Consider the following 17864-nt stretch of genomic DNA (forward strand, 5'->3'; position numbering starts at 1 on the left):
CTCGTCCAGCAACGGACGCAATCTCAACTTTCGGGACAAATGTCGGAGGGACCTCTCTCATAGGCAACTGAGAAGTAGGCAGCTCTGAAAGCTTACTAAGCAACAGAGCCAAATCAAGCGCTAGGGCAGTCGAAGAAGTATCAATCGAAAAAGCTCTCTTATAAACACTCAACAATTCTGCGGGACAACAAATCTTTCTTTTTACACACTCATTCTGCAGGTACTCTACCATCACCTGCATCACCTTCTTTTGCATTTCTAACGTATACTGACTATATGTGTCATATACTTCATCTGGAGTTATTGACATATCCGAAATCCATCTTATCGCATCCTTTATACAAATGTGCACTACCTCACCTTTTAATTCACGGCAAGGAGTAAAACTGTTTCTGTAAGTACATAATACCTAAACTACCACCATCTGCTTCCTCATTCTGTAACCCTTCCAACTCCTTCCTATACTCAAAAATCCTCTCAACGTGCTCATATACCTTCTTCGCAGTATCTCTGGACAATGCTAAGGCGTTCAAATCCCGTAACCCTGTGGGAAATCTACATCGTTTAATCTATTCCACATTATACTCAAATGAGTCCCTAATCCTTCATTAAAAACATTTTTCTCAGGAATACCTTTTTAATTTTCGAGTGTGGAAAAAACATCAGCTTGTTCACCCTTCTCCATACAATGTTTAGCCCAAGCAATCAATTCACTCTTTTGTCTGGGGGCACAGTATTACGAGTCACAACCCTTGGTCTCGCTCCCTGGTCTACTACAAGCGATGCAGAATCACTGGGAAAAGGAAGAGTATCCACATTCTGAATATCAACAGGTGGAGGCAAGGGGGCAGGCAAAGGAGCGATAGCTGGAACAACAGGAAGAACAGCAGGGAGGACCGGAGTAACTATAGGAGGGGGAATAACAACGGGAAGGGGCAAAGCGCCAGGAGGAGGGATGTATGGGGGTGGTGCGGAGGCATCGGGCCTTCGTTCATGCAAAAGTTTATTAATCAATTCATCTGATGTATGAAAATCTTTTGAAGGGTAGATTTTCTGAATGCCTAATTGAAACGCCCTGTCCGTGTTCCTAACTGACTCCAATTGTTTATTTTGATCATATAACCGTGCCTTTTCGACACTTGCCATATGTCTACGCATATGTTTCTCTCTATTCTTTTGTTGCTGCAAAGCTTCTGTTTTTGAACTGTGCAATGCATCAAATGCTGCAGGTCTAGCCTTTTTCTTTACTAATACAGACTCTAGATATTCTATACAAGGGATTTCAAAACTACCATTGGTTGGCCACCGAAGATTAGAATTTTGTCTGGTCCGTCTGTGCCAAATGTCATTAAATGCTATACTACCAAAGCCTTTCTTACAGTACATAGTACATGCCGGCGACCCCTCCTGTGGTGTGGGACGGCTATCTTCCAAAGATTGTCTGTCGCTGCAGAATAATGCCCTAAAGCAGGCAGACAATTTCCCAGGCATATCAAAGTTCTGGTGTTACCTGGTTAAGTAATTGTGCTCGCGAGTACAATGCGCCAAATTCAAATTGTCAGGGTTAAATTAAGAATCGGGACACGATTCACCTGACCAAAGGACTGGGAGGCCCGATCGGGTTACTAAGGACAATGCTAAGGACCCACGTGTCTGGTGATTTTCGGCAAATTTACCCACCTCGATATATGGACCCTCGTCAAGAGTCGCCTCGGGCTACAGCTCACCGTTCAGCGATCAGATCGTGCAGTTTTGTTGAGGAATTCGCTTCTCGTCTAGAGTGGCCGTTTCTGTTGGCACCGTCCGATCCGATAGCCGAGCCAACCTTCAACGAGACGAAGTCGATCTTGAGGGTCCCTATTTGGGCGCCATCTGTGGAATCATAAAAATACAATATTAAGGCTTTTACACCATGCAAAGGAAAATACACCGACACAGGCTTGTAAAGATTCCCAGAATCTTTATTACAAAACTGAACAGTATCGAACAAAGTACACAAATAGCTATTTGGCCGTCAATACATCACAGAGACCACCAGCAAGGGTTCATTGTGAGCAGTGAGCAGGATTTGCTAGCTGGACATCAGCGTATTTATGCAGTTTGTTATAATGATGTCCAGCCTCTTACAAGTTAATTATATACTGGGCTAGGGTCACACCAGGTTTGTTTCCTAATTTACATATCTCGTGCATGCGGTTTACTTTTCAACATATTTACTACACACACTATTATTCTTTAGTTTTAACGTTACACTCTTTACACATTGCTTTAATACAGATCAAACAAATGTTTCGCAGGTCGTATTTGGATAGCGTTATTGTTCTTGTATACTTGTAGGTTAACATCGCCGATTCAAGTAATCCCCTGATCCTGAGGTCAACAAAGGACAAGGTCCACATGACCCTAACATGTAGCCTGAAGGCAGGTTGGACATTAACTCCCCTACAGAGGTTGGAGAGGTTAAAGCAAGAACAAGAGCACACGAGACGGCCATTTTAGACTACAGGGCGACTTTGTACGATAAACTAAAATGGCGGCTCTAACCTAAAATGGAGGCTTGATTCACTTGAGGTCATGAGCTTGTAATACGGATTTCCTCGCAAAGCGACTGGGCATAGGCCAACATATACAATGAGGACGAAACAATATTATATCAGTTCTAACAAGCAGAGATACAGTGCTACTTGTCTACTGACCAGAGAAACAGTGATGCCTGGCTACCTAGCAGAGACACAGTGCTACTTGTCCACTGACCAGAGAAACAGTGATGCCTGGCTACCTAGCAGAGACACAGTGCTGCTTTTCTACCGACCAGAGAAACAGTGATGCCTGGCTACCTAGCAGAGACACAGTGCTGCTTGTCTACCGACAAAGGCGTAGACAGGGTAGGGCCTGAGGGGCAAGGCCCACCCAAAATCTGTAAATGCCCACTCAGCAGCGCTTTGTGGGCATTTACAGATATTTTTGTCAGTGCAGTGGGCCCAACTAATTAGCTTCCGGCCCTATTTTCTAGACAATCGTGGATACGCCTATGGCTACCGACCAGAGAAACAGTGATGCCTGGCTACCTAACAGAGACACATTGCTGCTTGGCTACCGACCAGAGAAACAGTGATGCCTGGCTACCTAGTGGAGACACAGTGCTGCTTGGACAATGAAACCTCACCTATGCACCTTTGAGCACTCATGCTTTCCCTTACATCTTTAGAACATTGATATTTGACAGCAAACCTTTCAATCCCTTAGGCTAGACCTTCACCTTTTCAACAGTGCTTCGTGATGCAGTGATGCGTGATGCAGAGATAAGTGATGTAGAGATGCGTGAACTCTCAGTTATAGCAGTTATGCTTGGTGAACCATCTTTGATACAGTGATGTTTGGCACCTTATGCTTGGATTAGTGAAGACGGCCCACCCATCGATGAAACAGTATTTATTGGCTGCTCGCCATTTGAACCGTACTGTTTGGCCACCCATGTTTGAAACACATGTGCTTGCCCTTGAACAGTCCTGTTCCCACCTTTGAAAACAATGTACTTGGCCTGCCAGAGTTGGAACAGTGCTGCTTGCCTGTCCACCATTTGGACAGATTTTCTTTGGCTGCATCTGCCTCTGGGATGGCGAAGCTTGAACACCAACCCTTGGAATAAATGCCTTTGGTCACCAATATCTGAAACAGTGGCCACCAACCTTTGGGGAAATATTGTGTGGATACCTACAATGATCTTGCATGCTAGTGCAATAGCTCACAGATGGGGCAGTCCTCAGATTTGCGTGTGAACTGACAGCCATCGAATTGCCTGAAGTCAATACATAAAGTGAATCCCATTAAATTGATTCATAATAACAGTTATTACCACATCACTTAGAATCATCTTGGAGCTACAGTATATTAAAATAAATTGACATGGTTGTTATTTTTATTTGAATAGTGCAACCTATTCTCCAACCTTACAAACAGGGGTCCTGGCCTAGGATCCATTATAACAGTGCTGCACATTCACTCACTCATAAATTAGCTCTTTGCTTAGGCAATGGCTTTATCTTGGCTGATGTGTTTTGGAAGGTCCATATAACTTTTTCTCTGTGGCAAAGGGAAGGTGTTTCACTTTCTTTATTGCCCCTTACTTGTGCATGATCTTTCTATGCCACTATTTTTTTTTTGTAAAGTATTTTATTGGTTTTTTCAAGAAAGTGAGAAACATTACAAACTTACAAGTGTGGTAATAAAGTAACGATACAACAAAAAAAAGTAACGTGAGAACAACCAAAACAACAGCAGTCTACATGTAGCGTTAATTATGAGATGTTTGGTGGCAAGTAAAAATTATAGTTCCGATGTTACAGGAAGCGAGGGGAACAGATTCGGGTAATTCCATCTCTGTATCAGTATGAAAAATCGGGTGTTGTAGGACGCCACAGTCCCTCAGGGAGGCTTATAGTCTGCCTTGAAGCGCATGTCACTCAGGAGGGCTTTCCAGGAGTCCAGGGTTCCACTTGTGGCTTCTCCGCTGGTTGTGATCCCATCTTGCCAGGCCCTGGTTTCAGCAGTCGTCCATCTCGCCAGTTCGCTCAGCCACCGAGCATGGCTGGGGCCCGCTGGAGTCTTCCAGGCCATCGCTATTGTTCTCTTGACCAAAATGCATGAGATGTCCATTAGTTTCACCAAATGTTTAAATTTGCCCGGTCTAGGATATATTCCTAGTAGGCATTCTCCGGGCGTCCAGTCGTGTCTTACCATGCCAGCTTCTGCGCAGGATTGTTTGGCTTTGAACCAGAGTGATTTCGCTTTGATGCAGGACCAGAACATGTGGATCATGTCTGCCTTGTCATTTCCGCACCATGGGCACGTCGGGGGTATTTTCGGGTTGAATGAGGCGATCCTGTGGGGAGTCATATGTCCGGTAAAGGACATTCAGCTGTATTTGTCCGAATCTGGAATTCCGGGACACTTTCTTGGGGTAGATCAGTGCTCTCTCCCATTCCTTGTCAGTAAGTGGTGATTCAAGATCTGCCTCCCATTTCGCCTTCAGTGCCTGACCTTTGGGGTTAGGCTTGTCTATGAGTCTGTTGTAAAGTCTGGAAACTGGTCTCCATCCATCTGAGAGGTCGTGCATTTCCTGTAGCAGTGGGTCTGGGGTGGGCTCTTCCGGCCAGCTGTTCCACTGCTTCTTAGCGATCTGTTTGATCCTGTGGTACCAGAGGAACTGGCCCTTGGATAGTCCTTCAATGTTCTGTAACGACTCGAAGTCCCTGAATTCCCCATCAGTGAACATGTCTCCCGATGTATATATGCCTGCTTCCTCCCATCTCCTGGGAGTGGGAAGTTCCTCCTCCGACTTGCACACATCCACCATTATGGGGTTATCCGGTGAGTACGGATGTTTCACTTGCCTTATGTGACAGGCCCTGGCCCATATCTGCCTGCCCAGCTTGACAATCAGCGGAGTTTCGGGAGGTAGCCGAGGGGGAAACCATAGAGTTTCTTTGGGGATTAAGTTTGTGGAAGATTGCCTGAGTAGTTCCAGTTCGGCCGATGTGTCATCAGACAGCCACTTCGTAATGTGACTGAGCTGGGCCGCCAAGTAGTAAAGGTGAAGGTCTGGGAGTTTTATTCCGCCTTCCTTATGTGGGAGAGACAGCGTGGCCAGTGTGAGCTTGTGTCTGCGCGGACCCCACAAGAAGTCCTTGATGATGGCCTCTAGTGTCTTGAAGAAAGGCGGGCGAACGTAATGGCAAATATTGGCAAAGAAGTACAGGAATCGAGGAAGGATTATCATTTTGGCAATCGCCGCTCTACCCACCATTGACAGTGGTAGTTTGGACCAAAATTTGATTGAACGCCGAAGGCCGGTGACTGCTGCTATAGTGTTATGTTTGTGTGTGAGTAGCGGGGTGTGACCCACATTGATTCCCAGGTACCGGAACTTGTCAGGTTGCCACTGTATTCCGATAGGCGGGAGGTCGTCTACTGCAATGCCCCTCAGGCTAGCTAGGGGGAATGCAGTTGATTTGTGTCTGCTGAATCGTATCCCTGAGTACTTTGCATAATTGTCGAGAACTTCTAGCGTTGTGGGTGCGTTGAGCTCATGGTTCCTCAAGTAGAGAAGTACATCATCCGTGTATAATGAAATTATGTTGTAAACGTTGCCCACCTTAATGCCCGCATCAAAAAACTGTTGGCGAAAGTATATGGCTATTGGTTCTAGGCCCAATATATACAGCATGGGCGAGAGTGGGCACCCCTGTCTCGTGCCCCTTTGTATTGCCCAGGATCCCGAGACAATTCTGCCTGTTTTAACCCTTGCCATTGGCGAATTATAAAGTACCTGGATCCATCTGTTGAAGCCCGCACCAAAGCCGAAGCCCCTCAAAACCTCTACAAGCCACTCCCAATAGATAGAGTCGAAGGCCTTGATGGCATCAAGTGACAGTATCGCCAGGTCCTCCTCTCGGTCGTGGGTTTCGGCCATGATGTGTTGTAGTCTCCTGAGGTTGGCCGTGGTGTTGCGTCCTGGGACGAATCCATTTTGATCTTCGTGAATTATGGATCCTACCACTCTGGCGAGTCTGTTGGCTAATATAGAAGTGAGGATCTTGCTGTCGTAATTCAGCATGGCCAAAGGTCGATAAGAGTCACAATCGGTGGGTGACTTGTGCGGCTTGAGCATTGGAATAATTATGGTCTCTTTCATGGTGTTGGGCAGGATGCCATTTGCGTAGGCTTCTTGATAAACTTCATGCAGGATGGGGGTGAGAATGGGTTCGTAGGTCTTGTAGAATTCGGGCGGGAGACCATCACTGCCGGGGGCTTTGCCATTAGCGAGCGATCTGATGGCCGCTGTCACATCTTCGGAAGTGATTTCCGAGTCCAGTTCCTCCCTCTGCTCGCTGGAGATTTGAGGGAGGCCTAACTCCTCCAATGTTTCGATTAATTCTGCGGCGGGCACCTGGGACTCGTGGGCATACAATTTGGAGTAGAACTTAGCAAAAGTCTCGTTGATCTCCATCTGCGTCTTGTGTGTTACTCCTTTTTCGTCCTTTATCTCCGTTGGCAGGTGTTTAGGGTGTTCCCGCTTGCAGAGCCAGGCAAGCAATCTGCCGGGTTTGTCAGACTCGCTGTGGGATCTGGCGGTATGTGTTGCGAAGTCAAATTTCTCCAGTCTGACCCATGATTCCTGACATTTTATTCGGGCTGTTTTAAGGATCTTCTCGGACTCTGGGGAAATGTCAGGGGCGGACTCTAGTCTTGCGATCTCTAATTCCTGGGCCTCAAGAGAGGACTGTAGTTGTCTGCGGGTTCCGCCCGCTCTTGAAATGATTTCTCCCCTGGTAACCACCTTCATGGCCTCCCACAGTGTGGACCAGGTAGCCACCGATCCCTTATTGTTTTCGACATATTCCTCTAGCTTCTCAGCAAGGTCCTCTCTGAACTCCGGATCATCCAACGCTGCTGTAGGCATCCTCCACATGGGAATTGGAGGTTTGCGTCCACGCAGCTGCCAATGCATGGCGAGCGGGGAGTGGTCGGAGATCGATCTCCCCAAATATTCAGTGGATGTGGCCAGTGGAGATTGTTCCTTATCAACAAACAAGTAGTCGATCCTTGTGTGGACGCCATGTGGAGCTGAGTAGTGTGAGTAAATTCTGGCCTCTGGATGTTGCACTCTCCAGATGTCTACCAGGTTGAGCTGGTCGAGTGTTTCCGTCAAGGAGGTGGATGCGGGATTGCTTGGCTGAGGAGGAGGGCGCGATCTGTCCTTGCTTAAGTCCATGACGCAGTTGAAGTCTCCCCCCCACACGAAGGTCCTGCCTCGGTGTTGTGCCAGTCTAGCACTCAACGTGCTTAAGTATGACGGGATTCCATGCTGCGGAAAGTATGTGTTAATGAAGCACACTGGGGTTTGTTCTATGGTGCCCCACATTGATGTATATCTCCCTTCCTTGTCAGAATCCCAGCCTTCTAGCTGGAAAGGCACATTCGGGTTCACCCATATCAGTACGCCTCTCGCATATTTGGAGTAAGGAGACCCCCTTGTGGTCCCATCCCATCGATCTGTTAACTTAGACATGGAGTCCGCTGTAAGGTGGGTCTCTTGTAATAGCGCAATCGAGACCTTCTTCCTCCTGAGGTAGGACTGTACGCGGTTCCTTCTGAGGTATGAAGCCATTCCCCTCACATTCCATGTCATCACAACAAGTTGCGACGCCATCGGATCGGTGTTCTGAATTCATCTTGGAGTTCTGGCCCGCTGGCCCGGTGGCACAACGAACCACAGGTGGCGTTCTGCGGGCGGGGGGGGCCCTGGTTCATGAAGTCTTGTGTCGTAACTTGCCACCATCTTGTACTTTACCAACATTGATGATTCGTAGACTGCAAAACCAACTAAACTAATAACATAACACAAACTGGTGCGCCCAGCGACTACAACACTGTCGCAGTGCTTAGGCGCTCTCGAGCCGTCTGAACCCATCCGAGAATCGGGCGTGAGCTGGGTCGGGCGGTGAACTGGCCCAATTGGATTTTCTGCTGGGGGTAGGGTTGGTGCGAGGCGGCAGGGCCGTGCGAGGGCCGCTTCCGTAAGTTAAACTGTTGTTTGGATTACCTGCTGGGGTCCGGTTACTGGTGGTGCGAGGAGACTCGGGACTTAATCATCATTCCGAGGAGGATCCTTGCCATCGGCTAGATTATTATCTTCTAGCCACATATTGGCCGCCTCCGGGTTTTCGAGAAATATCGCTCGCCCATTATAAACAACTCTCAGGCGCGCGGGGTACAGGAGCCTGTATTTAATGTCCAGTTGGCGAAGCTTCGCCTTGATCGGGACGAATGAGTTCCTTTCCCTCTGCACTTTCTGGGTATAGTCGGGGTAAATAGTAATTTTTGAGTCCCCCCTTTCAATGGGACCTGCTTCCCTGGAGTGCCGTAGGATGGTTTCTCTATCTTGAAAATTCAATATTTTGGCTATTATTGGCCGTGGATGTGAGCCGGGGGGAGGACGTCTCTGGAGGGATCTATGTGCCCTTTCGACCGCAAAGCCTTGGGTTAGTTTTCCGGCCCCGATCTCTTGTAGCAGAAGGGTTTCGACATAGGATGTGGTGTTTAGGCCCTCTGTTCCCTCCGGGATACCCAGGATCCTGATGTTCCCCCGTCTGGCCCGTCCTTCGGCTTCCTCCGCCCTTTCCTCCAGGAAGGCGACCCTCCTCTTTAGATCGGAGACTTCGGACTTCAGGGTTGTGGTGGCCCCGGACAGCTCCGTCGTGGAATTCTCGACGGTCGTTACCCTCTCCGTCAAGTTGCGGGCATCCTGGCGGATGAGTTGTATGTCTATTTTGAACTCATCAATCTTGGAGTCAATGTGGGTTCTCAGTGAGGCAATGGCATCCAATATCTGAGAGCGATTGTCGTTGACCTCCCCTTCGTTCGGATGAGTGTTTTCGGAGAGGCTAGGTCTGGACTGGGTGGAGGTCTTCGCCTTGGTCGAGACAAAGGAGTCCATGGTGGCGGCCCTGCTCTTGTTCTTGGTGGCCATCTTGAAGCCGCTGGACGTAGATCGCCGAACATGCAGGGGCAAGTGCGTGCCCCGGGGCAGCCGAGTCAGGGAGTCAAGTGCAGACGGCCCAAGGGTGCGGTGGTGGTCAGGGGCCCACCAAAGGGTATTATGTAGGCTCACGCACCTTAAGTTTCAGGGCCCCCGAGTGCTTCGGCTGGAATCAGGTCGTTCGGGTGATGGCCGTGGGGCGGGGTGCTGCTTCTCAGAGGTGGCGAGTTTCTCTTTATGTGATGCCATCCACGTGGTTCTAGTTGTAGTCTGCGTTGCATAAATTGGGCCAGCCCAGGGGTAACGGAGTCAGGGGCCTGGGGGCCTGTGTCGATTCCGAACCAGTGTCAGACAGGGGTCGCCCCCCCGGCCTTGTTGCCGATCCCCAAAGCGCTCCGTCAGGGGACGCTGGTTCAGGGGCTGCGTGAAGCTGTGCCAGGCGCCATCTTGGATCAATGCGCGGCAGAGGGGAGGGTGGGATCCGGAGCCCGCTCTTCCTCACGGGGGCTCCGAAAACTCCAACACTCGAGTAATTCCTAATGGGGAGCACTTCCCCCACCGATGCGTGCTTTTCCGCTGGCTGCAACCACTCTTGTACCGGAGAAAAAGGATCGGGAAGCGGCGTCTCGGCCGGAGCCCGGCAGATCAGCTTCTGCCCTCCATCGGCTCCAAGCCACGCCCCTCTTTCTATGCCACTATGATGCCAAAGTGCAGCGGAAGGATGGGTGGGACGCGAGGCCCTGTGGTGATCTGGATTGATGGGGGGAGGTTTGTCCCACAGATATCTGACGTCTCTAAGAAGTCACACTAACAGCTGCACCTCCTCAGAGGTATTCTTCCCTTCCTCTCCTTCCCCCAGAAGCTCACTGTCTCCCGATCCCTGGTTTTCTCGAAGCTGGACTACTGTAACAGCCTTTATCTTAATCTGCCTGCCTCCACTCTCCGCCCTCTGCAACTCATCCAGAACAGGACTGTGAGACTTGTCCTTGGCCTCAAGCCCAGGGACCGTATCTCTCCAGGACTGAAATCTCTACACTGGCTCCCAGTGGCTGCGAGGATTAAGTTCAAAACCCTCTGCATTGTCCACAAGGCCTTCTGGGGTCTGGGGCCTAAATACCTTCAACTCTCTCTCAGGGACGTCATTTCATCAAAATGCCAGGGGTAGCGTAAGTGACATCACATGACCCTTGACCCCTGATGACATCACAGGAAGTGATGTCATTTGACCCCTCCCCAAAGTGATATCGTGGGAAGCGATGGAACACAACCTTTCACCCGTTGACAAACCAGGAAGTGGCATCGCATAGCATTGTACACTAGGAAAAATATGGTTACAATATCACTATATCACTGTGATATACATTTAATTCCTGAATGGATCGCCATATGTATCGCTAAGATCAGTGTGTATGGGCCCATATTACCAAATTACTGTGATTGCAAGCAGACGTCCATGACCAAATGATAATGATGTGTTATTATATAGCACTTATGCTTAAGCGCTTTATATAGAAGACATATAAACCCACCATCACCCAACCTGTGTTGGTACCCATTTATCGACCAAAGAAGGATGAAAGGCTGAGTTGAGGCGTTTGAGAACAGACTAAATCAGTGACTGAAGTGTGCCTGAAATAAACCTTTAATGAGGCTAGCAATTATTGTATAGAATTCCAGAAAGACACATTTTTTTCCATTCCTATTCTTTCTTATTTAGGTTCAGTGCTGAAAGTGTTAGACTTGTGGCCTCATTTTCTTATTTTTCTTCTTTTTTAAGGGGCCTGAACAAGAAAGCTAGCCACTCCAGAATTAAAGAGAGACATGGTGCTGGCCACAGGCCAGGAACTTGCATTGCAAAAAAAAAAAGAAGAAACATTTTTTTTTTATTTTTTTTATTTTTAGGGGTTGCATGGGAGACCACAGAGGTCGCAAGGGAGACCTCAGAGGTCGCAAGGGAGACCTCAGGGGTCGCACTTGCGACCTCTGGCGACCCCCAAATGACGTCCCTGCTCTCTCTTCCTAAATATCTTCCTTCCCAAGCCCTTCGCTCATCCGTCTCCAACTCCCTCAGGGTCAGCGGCTTCTCGAAGCAACGAGCTGGGGGTAGATCTCTCTCCGCGGCAGGGGCCTCCCTCTGGAACAGCCTTCCTGCCTCCCTGAAACTTGAGGAGAACCATCTCCGGTTCCGGAAGCACCTCAAAACCTTCCTCTTTGCTTCTGCTTTCTCTCTCCCTCTCCCCTGCTAAATTCTTCACTGAAACTGCACTGAATCTGCAACTGGGCCACTCTCTCCGACCTCGGTCCTTGGCCCAGCCACTCTCCACTTGCACTGCCTCCCTGGCAACCCCTGAACTGCGAGACTGTCTCTGTATCCCTACAGCCCCCCCTCCCCAGCACTTGTCTGCGCTTACCTTACACTTGCCACCAGCTGGCCCTATTATTTTTTTTTTTTATTCTACTTACCCTGTACTGCACTTCCCCCCCTCCCCTTCCCCTTGCACTTTTCCCTCCCCTCTACCCCTGCACTTGCGTGATCTAAATGACACCTGGCCTAGTAGGATCGTTGTCTGTCTTCCCATTGTTCCCCCTCCCTGCCTCGTTGCGCCTTGAAACACTTGTGTATAGCCGCGTTACAAATGCCATATCATAGCCTAGAGAGATGGAGTGCAGTGTTTCATGTTGGGTGCATCAATGATGTCCTGAATCGGGAGCATTAGGTTTCTTTCCTTTGTACTTTGATGTGGGCTACATTTGTGAGAGGTGGGGGTGTCCCCACATGGTGGGTGATCCAAAATTGATGCCAGGCCTGAAAAGGGCGAGCTATGCAACTCCTGTCCAGTTCTACTTCTTGGGGATAGTCTATTCTGAAAGCACGGGAAGGGGAGATAGCTCAGGTGCAACGCTTTTGTCTTGTAAGCAAGACCACAGAGTGCACTACGGTTCGAATCCTGGTCCCACGTCGTATGGAGCGTGGTATGAAGGATTGATTAATTTGTGGTGTCTGAGACTAGCCTGGCAGAGTGGAAGTAGGTGTCTGGTGCCTTGCCCCATAGCTCATCCTCTAAGCCTTTTGGACACCTTGGTTCCCTGGTAAAACCACAGAGGGAAAAGTCTCAATTTCTCATGTTAGGTTCTGGCAAACGAGGGCACCCCCATTGCACTGCCCTCTATTCCTAGCTATCCCGGCAAGGAGACCATCTTGAAACACTCATTTCTTTGCTGTTTGGTTGGGGCCAGCTGGCCTGGGAGTTCCCTGGATTTGTTGTTTTCTTATGTGCCCTCAGTAGCTCAATATTTTAATCGTGTGAGGATTTTCCTGTTGCTTCGTCCGCACTTTGTGCTGTTTGTGTATCTATCATCAGATGCAACCATTAGGGGTATCTTGTTATCAACACTGCTTCTTTGCACTTTCTTTTGTCCATCATGAAATGCCCTGGACTCTGCCTTTAGCAAGTCTTTTAATGACTTTGCTCTTCAAATACTGAAGAAATGTTTGTCAGCTATCAGAAACCTATTGCTTAGGGGGCTACCACCTAAGCCATGACTGTCCCACACATAATTATGTTTACACCCTCCTTGGATAGTGAATTCCAGCCAATATCTTCCCACCGGGATGTTCTGCTGCAACCTCTTGTTGCATACTCCTGCCCACCCACAGACAAATTTCACTGGCAACATGGTGACAACTACCAGCCCTGTGCAGTCAGTTTTGACAGTCAGGGATGCCCAACTTAGTTCCAATCACTTACCCTCATAGCTCCAAGCTCCTTCACCTCTCTCTTCGCTGGACTCTTCTCTATCTCCTTTGAATCTGCAACTGTCTTACCTCTATTGAAGAAACCCTCTGCTGAGCCAAACGTCCCAGCAAGCAATCACATAGTTTCTCTCTTTCCATTAGTCAAACGTCCTTAAACAGGTGGACATTTACCAGATCACTAATTACCTTGAGGATGTTAGCTATGGTGATCCACTTCAACATGGGTTCTGTAGTAAACACCCCATGGAGACTGCACTCATGCATGTCACCAACCTTCTCTCTAATGCTCACCATGCCAAACTCTCTTCTATGCTCACACTTTTGGACCTTTCTTCCACATTTGACACTCCTGTCTTCTTTGTGCTCTGTATGCTTGGATTTTGCAAATATGCTCTTTACTGGATCACCCCCTACCTGGAAGGTTGGTCCTTTAACATTTCTTGGAACTTGCAAACCTCTGACTCCAATGCTCCCCCTGTCAGCATTCCCCAAGGGTCAGCCCTGGGACATCTGCTCTTCACCCTCCATACCTCTTCCATAGGAAGACTTATCTCATGCTTTGGCTTTCACCATCATCTTTTTGCTGATGACACTCAAATATTTGTCTCCTTTCCCTCCTTCACCCCCAGCATCTGGGAACGGATTACAAACTGTGTCCCTGCAAATCATCACTGGATGGATGTCTGCTGCCTCATGTTGAAGTCTTTAAAACAGAAGCCATCTTTCACCTGGCGTTCAATGTCATCCCTTCCCTCTCCTATCTCCTTCCTGCCTGACATTCCTGCCCTCTCACCCAAGACTTGCAACCGTGGGGTGTTCTTTGATAGCATCCTACAGCTGCATACATTCTTCACTACCACTGCTGCTTTTATAAATCTCCTAGGCATTCGGAAAATGTGTCATTTTCTTACTAACCAGTCTACAGAAACTCTAATCTCCACTCTCGTGCTCAACCAACTTGACAACTGTTCAAGCCTACTGCTTGACCTTCCTCGCTATTCCTTCCTCCCTCTAGACAAAGTCCTCAACTTTGCTACCCACATTCCCTATCACCTTCCCAGATCCTACCCCACTTCTATCTACTGACAACATGCTGGTTCGCTCTACATCCACAACTGCTCTCTTTTCAAGTTCCTTCTCCTAGTCTACAAAGCTATCAATGGACTTGCTCCTCAGTACCTGTTTGATTGTATGACAGTTTACTCACCATCTCGCTCCCTATGATCCTCCTCTGCACTCAACCTCACTGTCCCATAACCCTACGCCTCCTCTAGTCTTGCTTCTGCTGTTTCCCCCTACTTTCTCAACTCCACTGGAACCCACTGCACATAGTAATTATAATTAGCTCGACATACTCTCCCTTGACTTTTGTGCAGATTCCTGTTTGTCTTGTCATGTTCAAGCGCTTTGAGGCCTATGGGCGACGTAGCGCCATACACAAATGAAATCAATCAATCAATCCACAATCAAAGCCAGCCCAACTGCTGATCCCTCCAATGCTCATCTTAAGCTTCACTTACTTGCTAAAGAGTGAGCTCTCCTGGTCAGTCCCCCATCCTCCCTACCTGACCCCACCAGTGCCTTCAGTGACAATAATGTAATTTTGCATATGTATATTGTAATTTTGAAGCACTTGTTTGTTTGTTTGTTTTATTCACTTATAATGCGCACCAGACCCGAGGGTAACTGGGCGCAGCATTTATTCACTTATAATGCGCACCAGACCCGAGGGTAACCGGGCGCAGCAGTACAGGATATGCAAGGCTTAAATTACATGGTTACATATTACACACAGAGCAAAGACAAATACAGCCTGAACATTCCAGATTGCATGCAGGCAAATTATATACAGGCAAATTATATAAGGCAAATTATATACAGGCCATAGCAGACAGGATATATATGGGCACTAGCGAGGCTGAATCACTGCACAGGAAGGGAGTATATATACCTGGGCAACGGATGTGGCACATCTACACTAGGCATTTGATTAGGAACTAGTAATCTAGTCGTTGGCAACCTTTAGTAAGTTGATATAATTCGATCTGAATTTTAGAAAGGGCTGCTCCTCACGTAAGGAGTGAGGTAGTGAATTCCATAGTTGGGCAGCTCGGACCTGGAAGCTGCTTCCTCCAACCTTAGTCAGCCTAAATAGTCAGCCTAAATTTGGGAATGATGAGGCTATTAGTGTTGGGGGTTCTTGCTGGGCGTGTGGAATTTCTTTTATGGAATTTATCTGTGAGATAGCTCGGTGCAGCGTTGTTCAGAGCTTTGTGAACAAGGGAGGCAACTTTTAAATGTATTTTCTCTTGGGTGGACAGCCAGTTGTTCTGGCGTCTGAGCTTGGAGATGTGTGATCTTTTGGAAATGCCAAGAGCTGCTCGCAAGGCATTATTATGTAAGATTTGGATTCTGTTGATGATAGATTTGTTCGCATCGATGTAAAGGGCACTGCAATAGTCGAGCCTGGAAAGGATCAAGGCTCTAGCTAGGATGATACAGTTATTGTCTAAAAGTTATTGTCTGAAAGGGAGTGTTTACCTGCTCTGATGAGCTTGCAAGTGTAAGCTATGGCGGATGCCATAGATTTCACCTGTTTATCGAAGGAGAGGGTGGAGTCCAGGTAAAAGCCTGTCATGTTTTGTGCCTGGGATACGTTCCACGTTTCTACACCCTCATAAACTGGCTCACTGCTTGTTCTCATCTTTTTTTTTATTGTATAGGATCCCATCGTGGGAATGCCTTCACCATTGTAAATGTGTTATTGTAAGTCATTTCTGATTGAAATTGACATCCCTATTCAAATAAATATAAAATACAATAACAGCTCCCCCTGCAACATGGTTTGCCCCCCTCTGCTATGCCCACTGTATGGGAGAGCTGTCAACCCTCTCTATTTAGTCATGTGGATATCAAAATCTGTGTGGTGATGTGGATGATCACCTCTTAAGGTGATGCAGACAACCTATTCTGTGCAGTGGTGCTGCCAAGCTACTGCGCATGTGAATGCATCCAACTCACTATACACAGTGATATGACCATTGACTCTGCAAGGTGGGATGCAACCAGGTATGTCTGCTTTTTTGAGTTGGGCTATTACTCTGTGTATGAAGATGAGAAACCTTTTGTTTAGTGATGTTAGCTGTTGTCATCTAAATAGTGGTGTTTTCTGTGTTCTACTTCTTGTGAACAATGACACCTGCCACCCCTCTGTCCCCCACTATTCAGGTGTAGGCTCGAGGGGTGTTGCTAGGTCTGGAGAAGGTCTGGGCTATGTTAAGGTTGGGGCTGTTGGGAGTGGGGGCTAGCTAGCCTTTTGGTTGTAGCTCCTGAGTTTCTATCCTGGGCTACAACAAAATGACCAAAGGCGTATAGCCCCATCAACACCCCTCCTATCAATGCCTCTGGGCTCAACTTTCTTCTCTCCACGCCACACTCCATCCCCCCATCCCTCCACCCCCCGGGCAGAGGACTATTCAGACACACACTCACCTTTAACCTTATCCAGACCAATGGTCCTACATATATAGACAGCTCACAGTATGTGGCCATTCCCACGCTTCCCCTGCCCTCCTTTTTCGCCACACATACCTGCTGTAGATAGTTGACAAACTTGCACATGAAGTCCCCGAAGATCCAGCTGGGCAGAGGGTATAAAGTGGCCGTGAAGGGCACACAGCACACCAGGAATATGATGTCAGTAGTTGCAAGATTAGCTGAAAGCAGAAGAGAAGGTGGTGAAGTGGTAGATCCATGGAAAATGCCATGCAGAGGCAGTACCGCTGCATGAGCCTTCACTCTGACACACAGCTGGCCCTTCTCACTCTGCTCGCACAGGCTTCTCCAACTGCGCTCCCACTCATTCACCACGCCACTGGCACTACCAATTACCCTCTCCTCAGTGACCCCACTACTGGCCTACTAAACGGACTCACTCTCCTTACCATTGGACATAGCAACTAAGCAAACACTCACCACATCTCGGGTCTTCCCAATGTCCCAACTGAGCACTCAATCTACGTCACTGACAATACACCTCAGCTTGCTTTAGCTGGAACAGTCTGTGCCTCTCTGGAAGGGTAGGTGTAAGTGCTTGAGTAGAGATTGCAATGCACTTCAGAAGCTACCTTGTTCATGGTTCCACTCCACAATGCAGTCCCAGATTTCACCACGAGGTGGCTCACTTTTACACCATTAGCCATTCCCCCTGTGTAGACCTTCGAAGGTTGAAGTGCTGTGTAGACCTTCCAAGACTGGAACCTGTGACCATGAGGTCAAACACAGATCCCTGCAGTGGATGCATGTGTCCACTGAGCTACAGACCCGACTCACATCATTAACCTATTTAAACTCACTCATATCAGTAGAGCACTGACCTATGTCAGCACACACTCATCAAACCAGTAACCAATCTATCTCAGCTCACACTTGTTCATCATAAAAGCAGCCTAGCCAACTGAGCTCATACTCGCTCATGAAAGTACTGGCCCAGTCAATGAGCTCACAATGGCTGAAATATTTTAGCTCAACTCATACACTTAATGACACGCCAGTCAGCTGAGTGCA

General features: G+C 48.1%; 1 protein-coding gene across 2 annotated transcripts in view; it reads right to left on the reverse strand.

The window, feature by feature from the left end:
- The window catches only part of LOC138447643 (G-protein coupled receptor 54-like), a 501667-nt gene that overhangs the window by 164200 nt on the left and 319603 nt on the right, over positions 1-17864 (reverse strand). For both annotated transcript variants that reach the window (XM_069603859.1, XM_069603858.1), the window contains one exon: positions 16890-17014. In XM_069603859.1, the coding sequence (XP_069459960.1) occupies positions 16890-17014 (125 nt within the window). The remainder of the gene's footprint in view (positions 1-16889; positions 17015-17864) is intronic.

The sequence above is a fragment of the Ambystoma mexicanum genome, chromosome 3q (assembly GCF_040938575.1).
Source record: "Ambystoma mexicanum isolate Mex_15411 chromosome 3q, UKY_AmexF1_1, whole genome shotgun sequence".
In the NCBI taxonomy this organism is placed as follows: Eukaryota; Metazoa; Chordata; class Amphibia; order Caudata; family Ambystomatidae; genus Ambystoma; species Ambystoma mexicanum.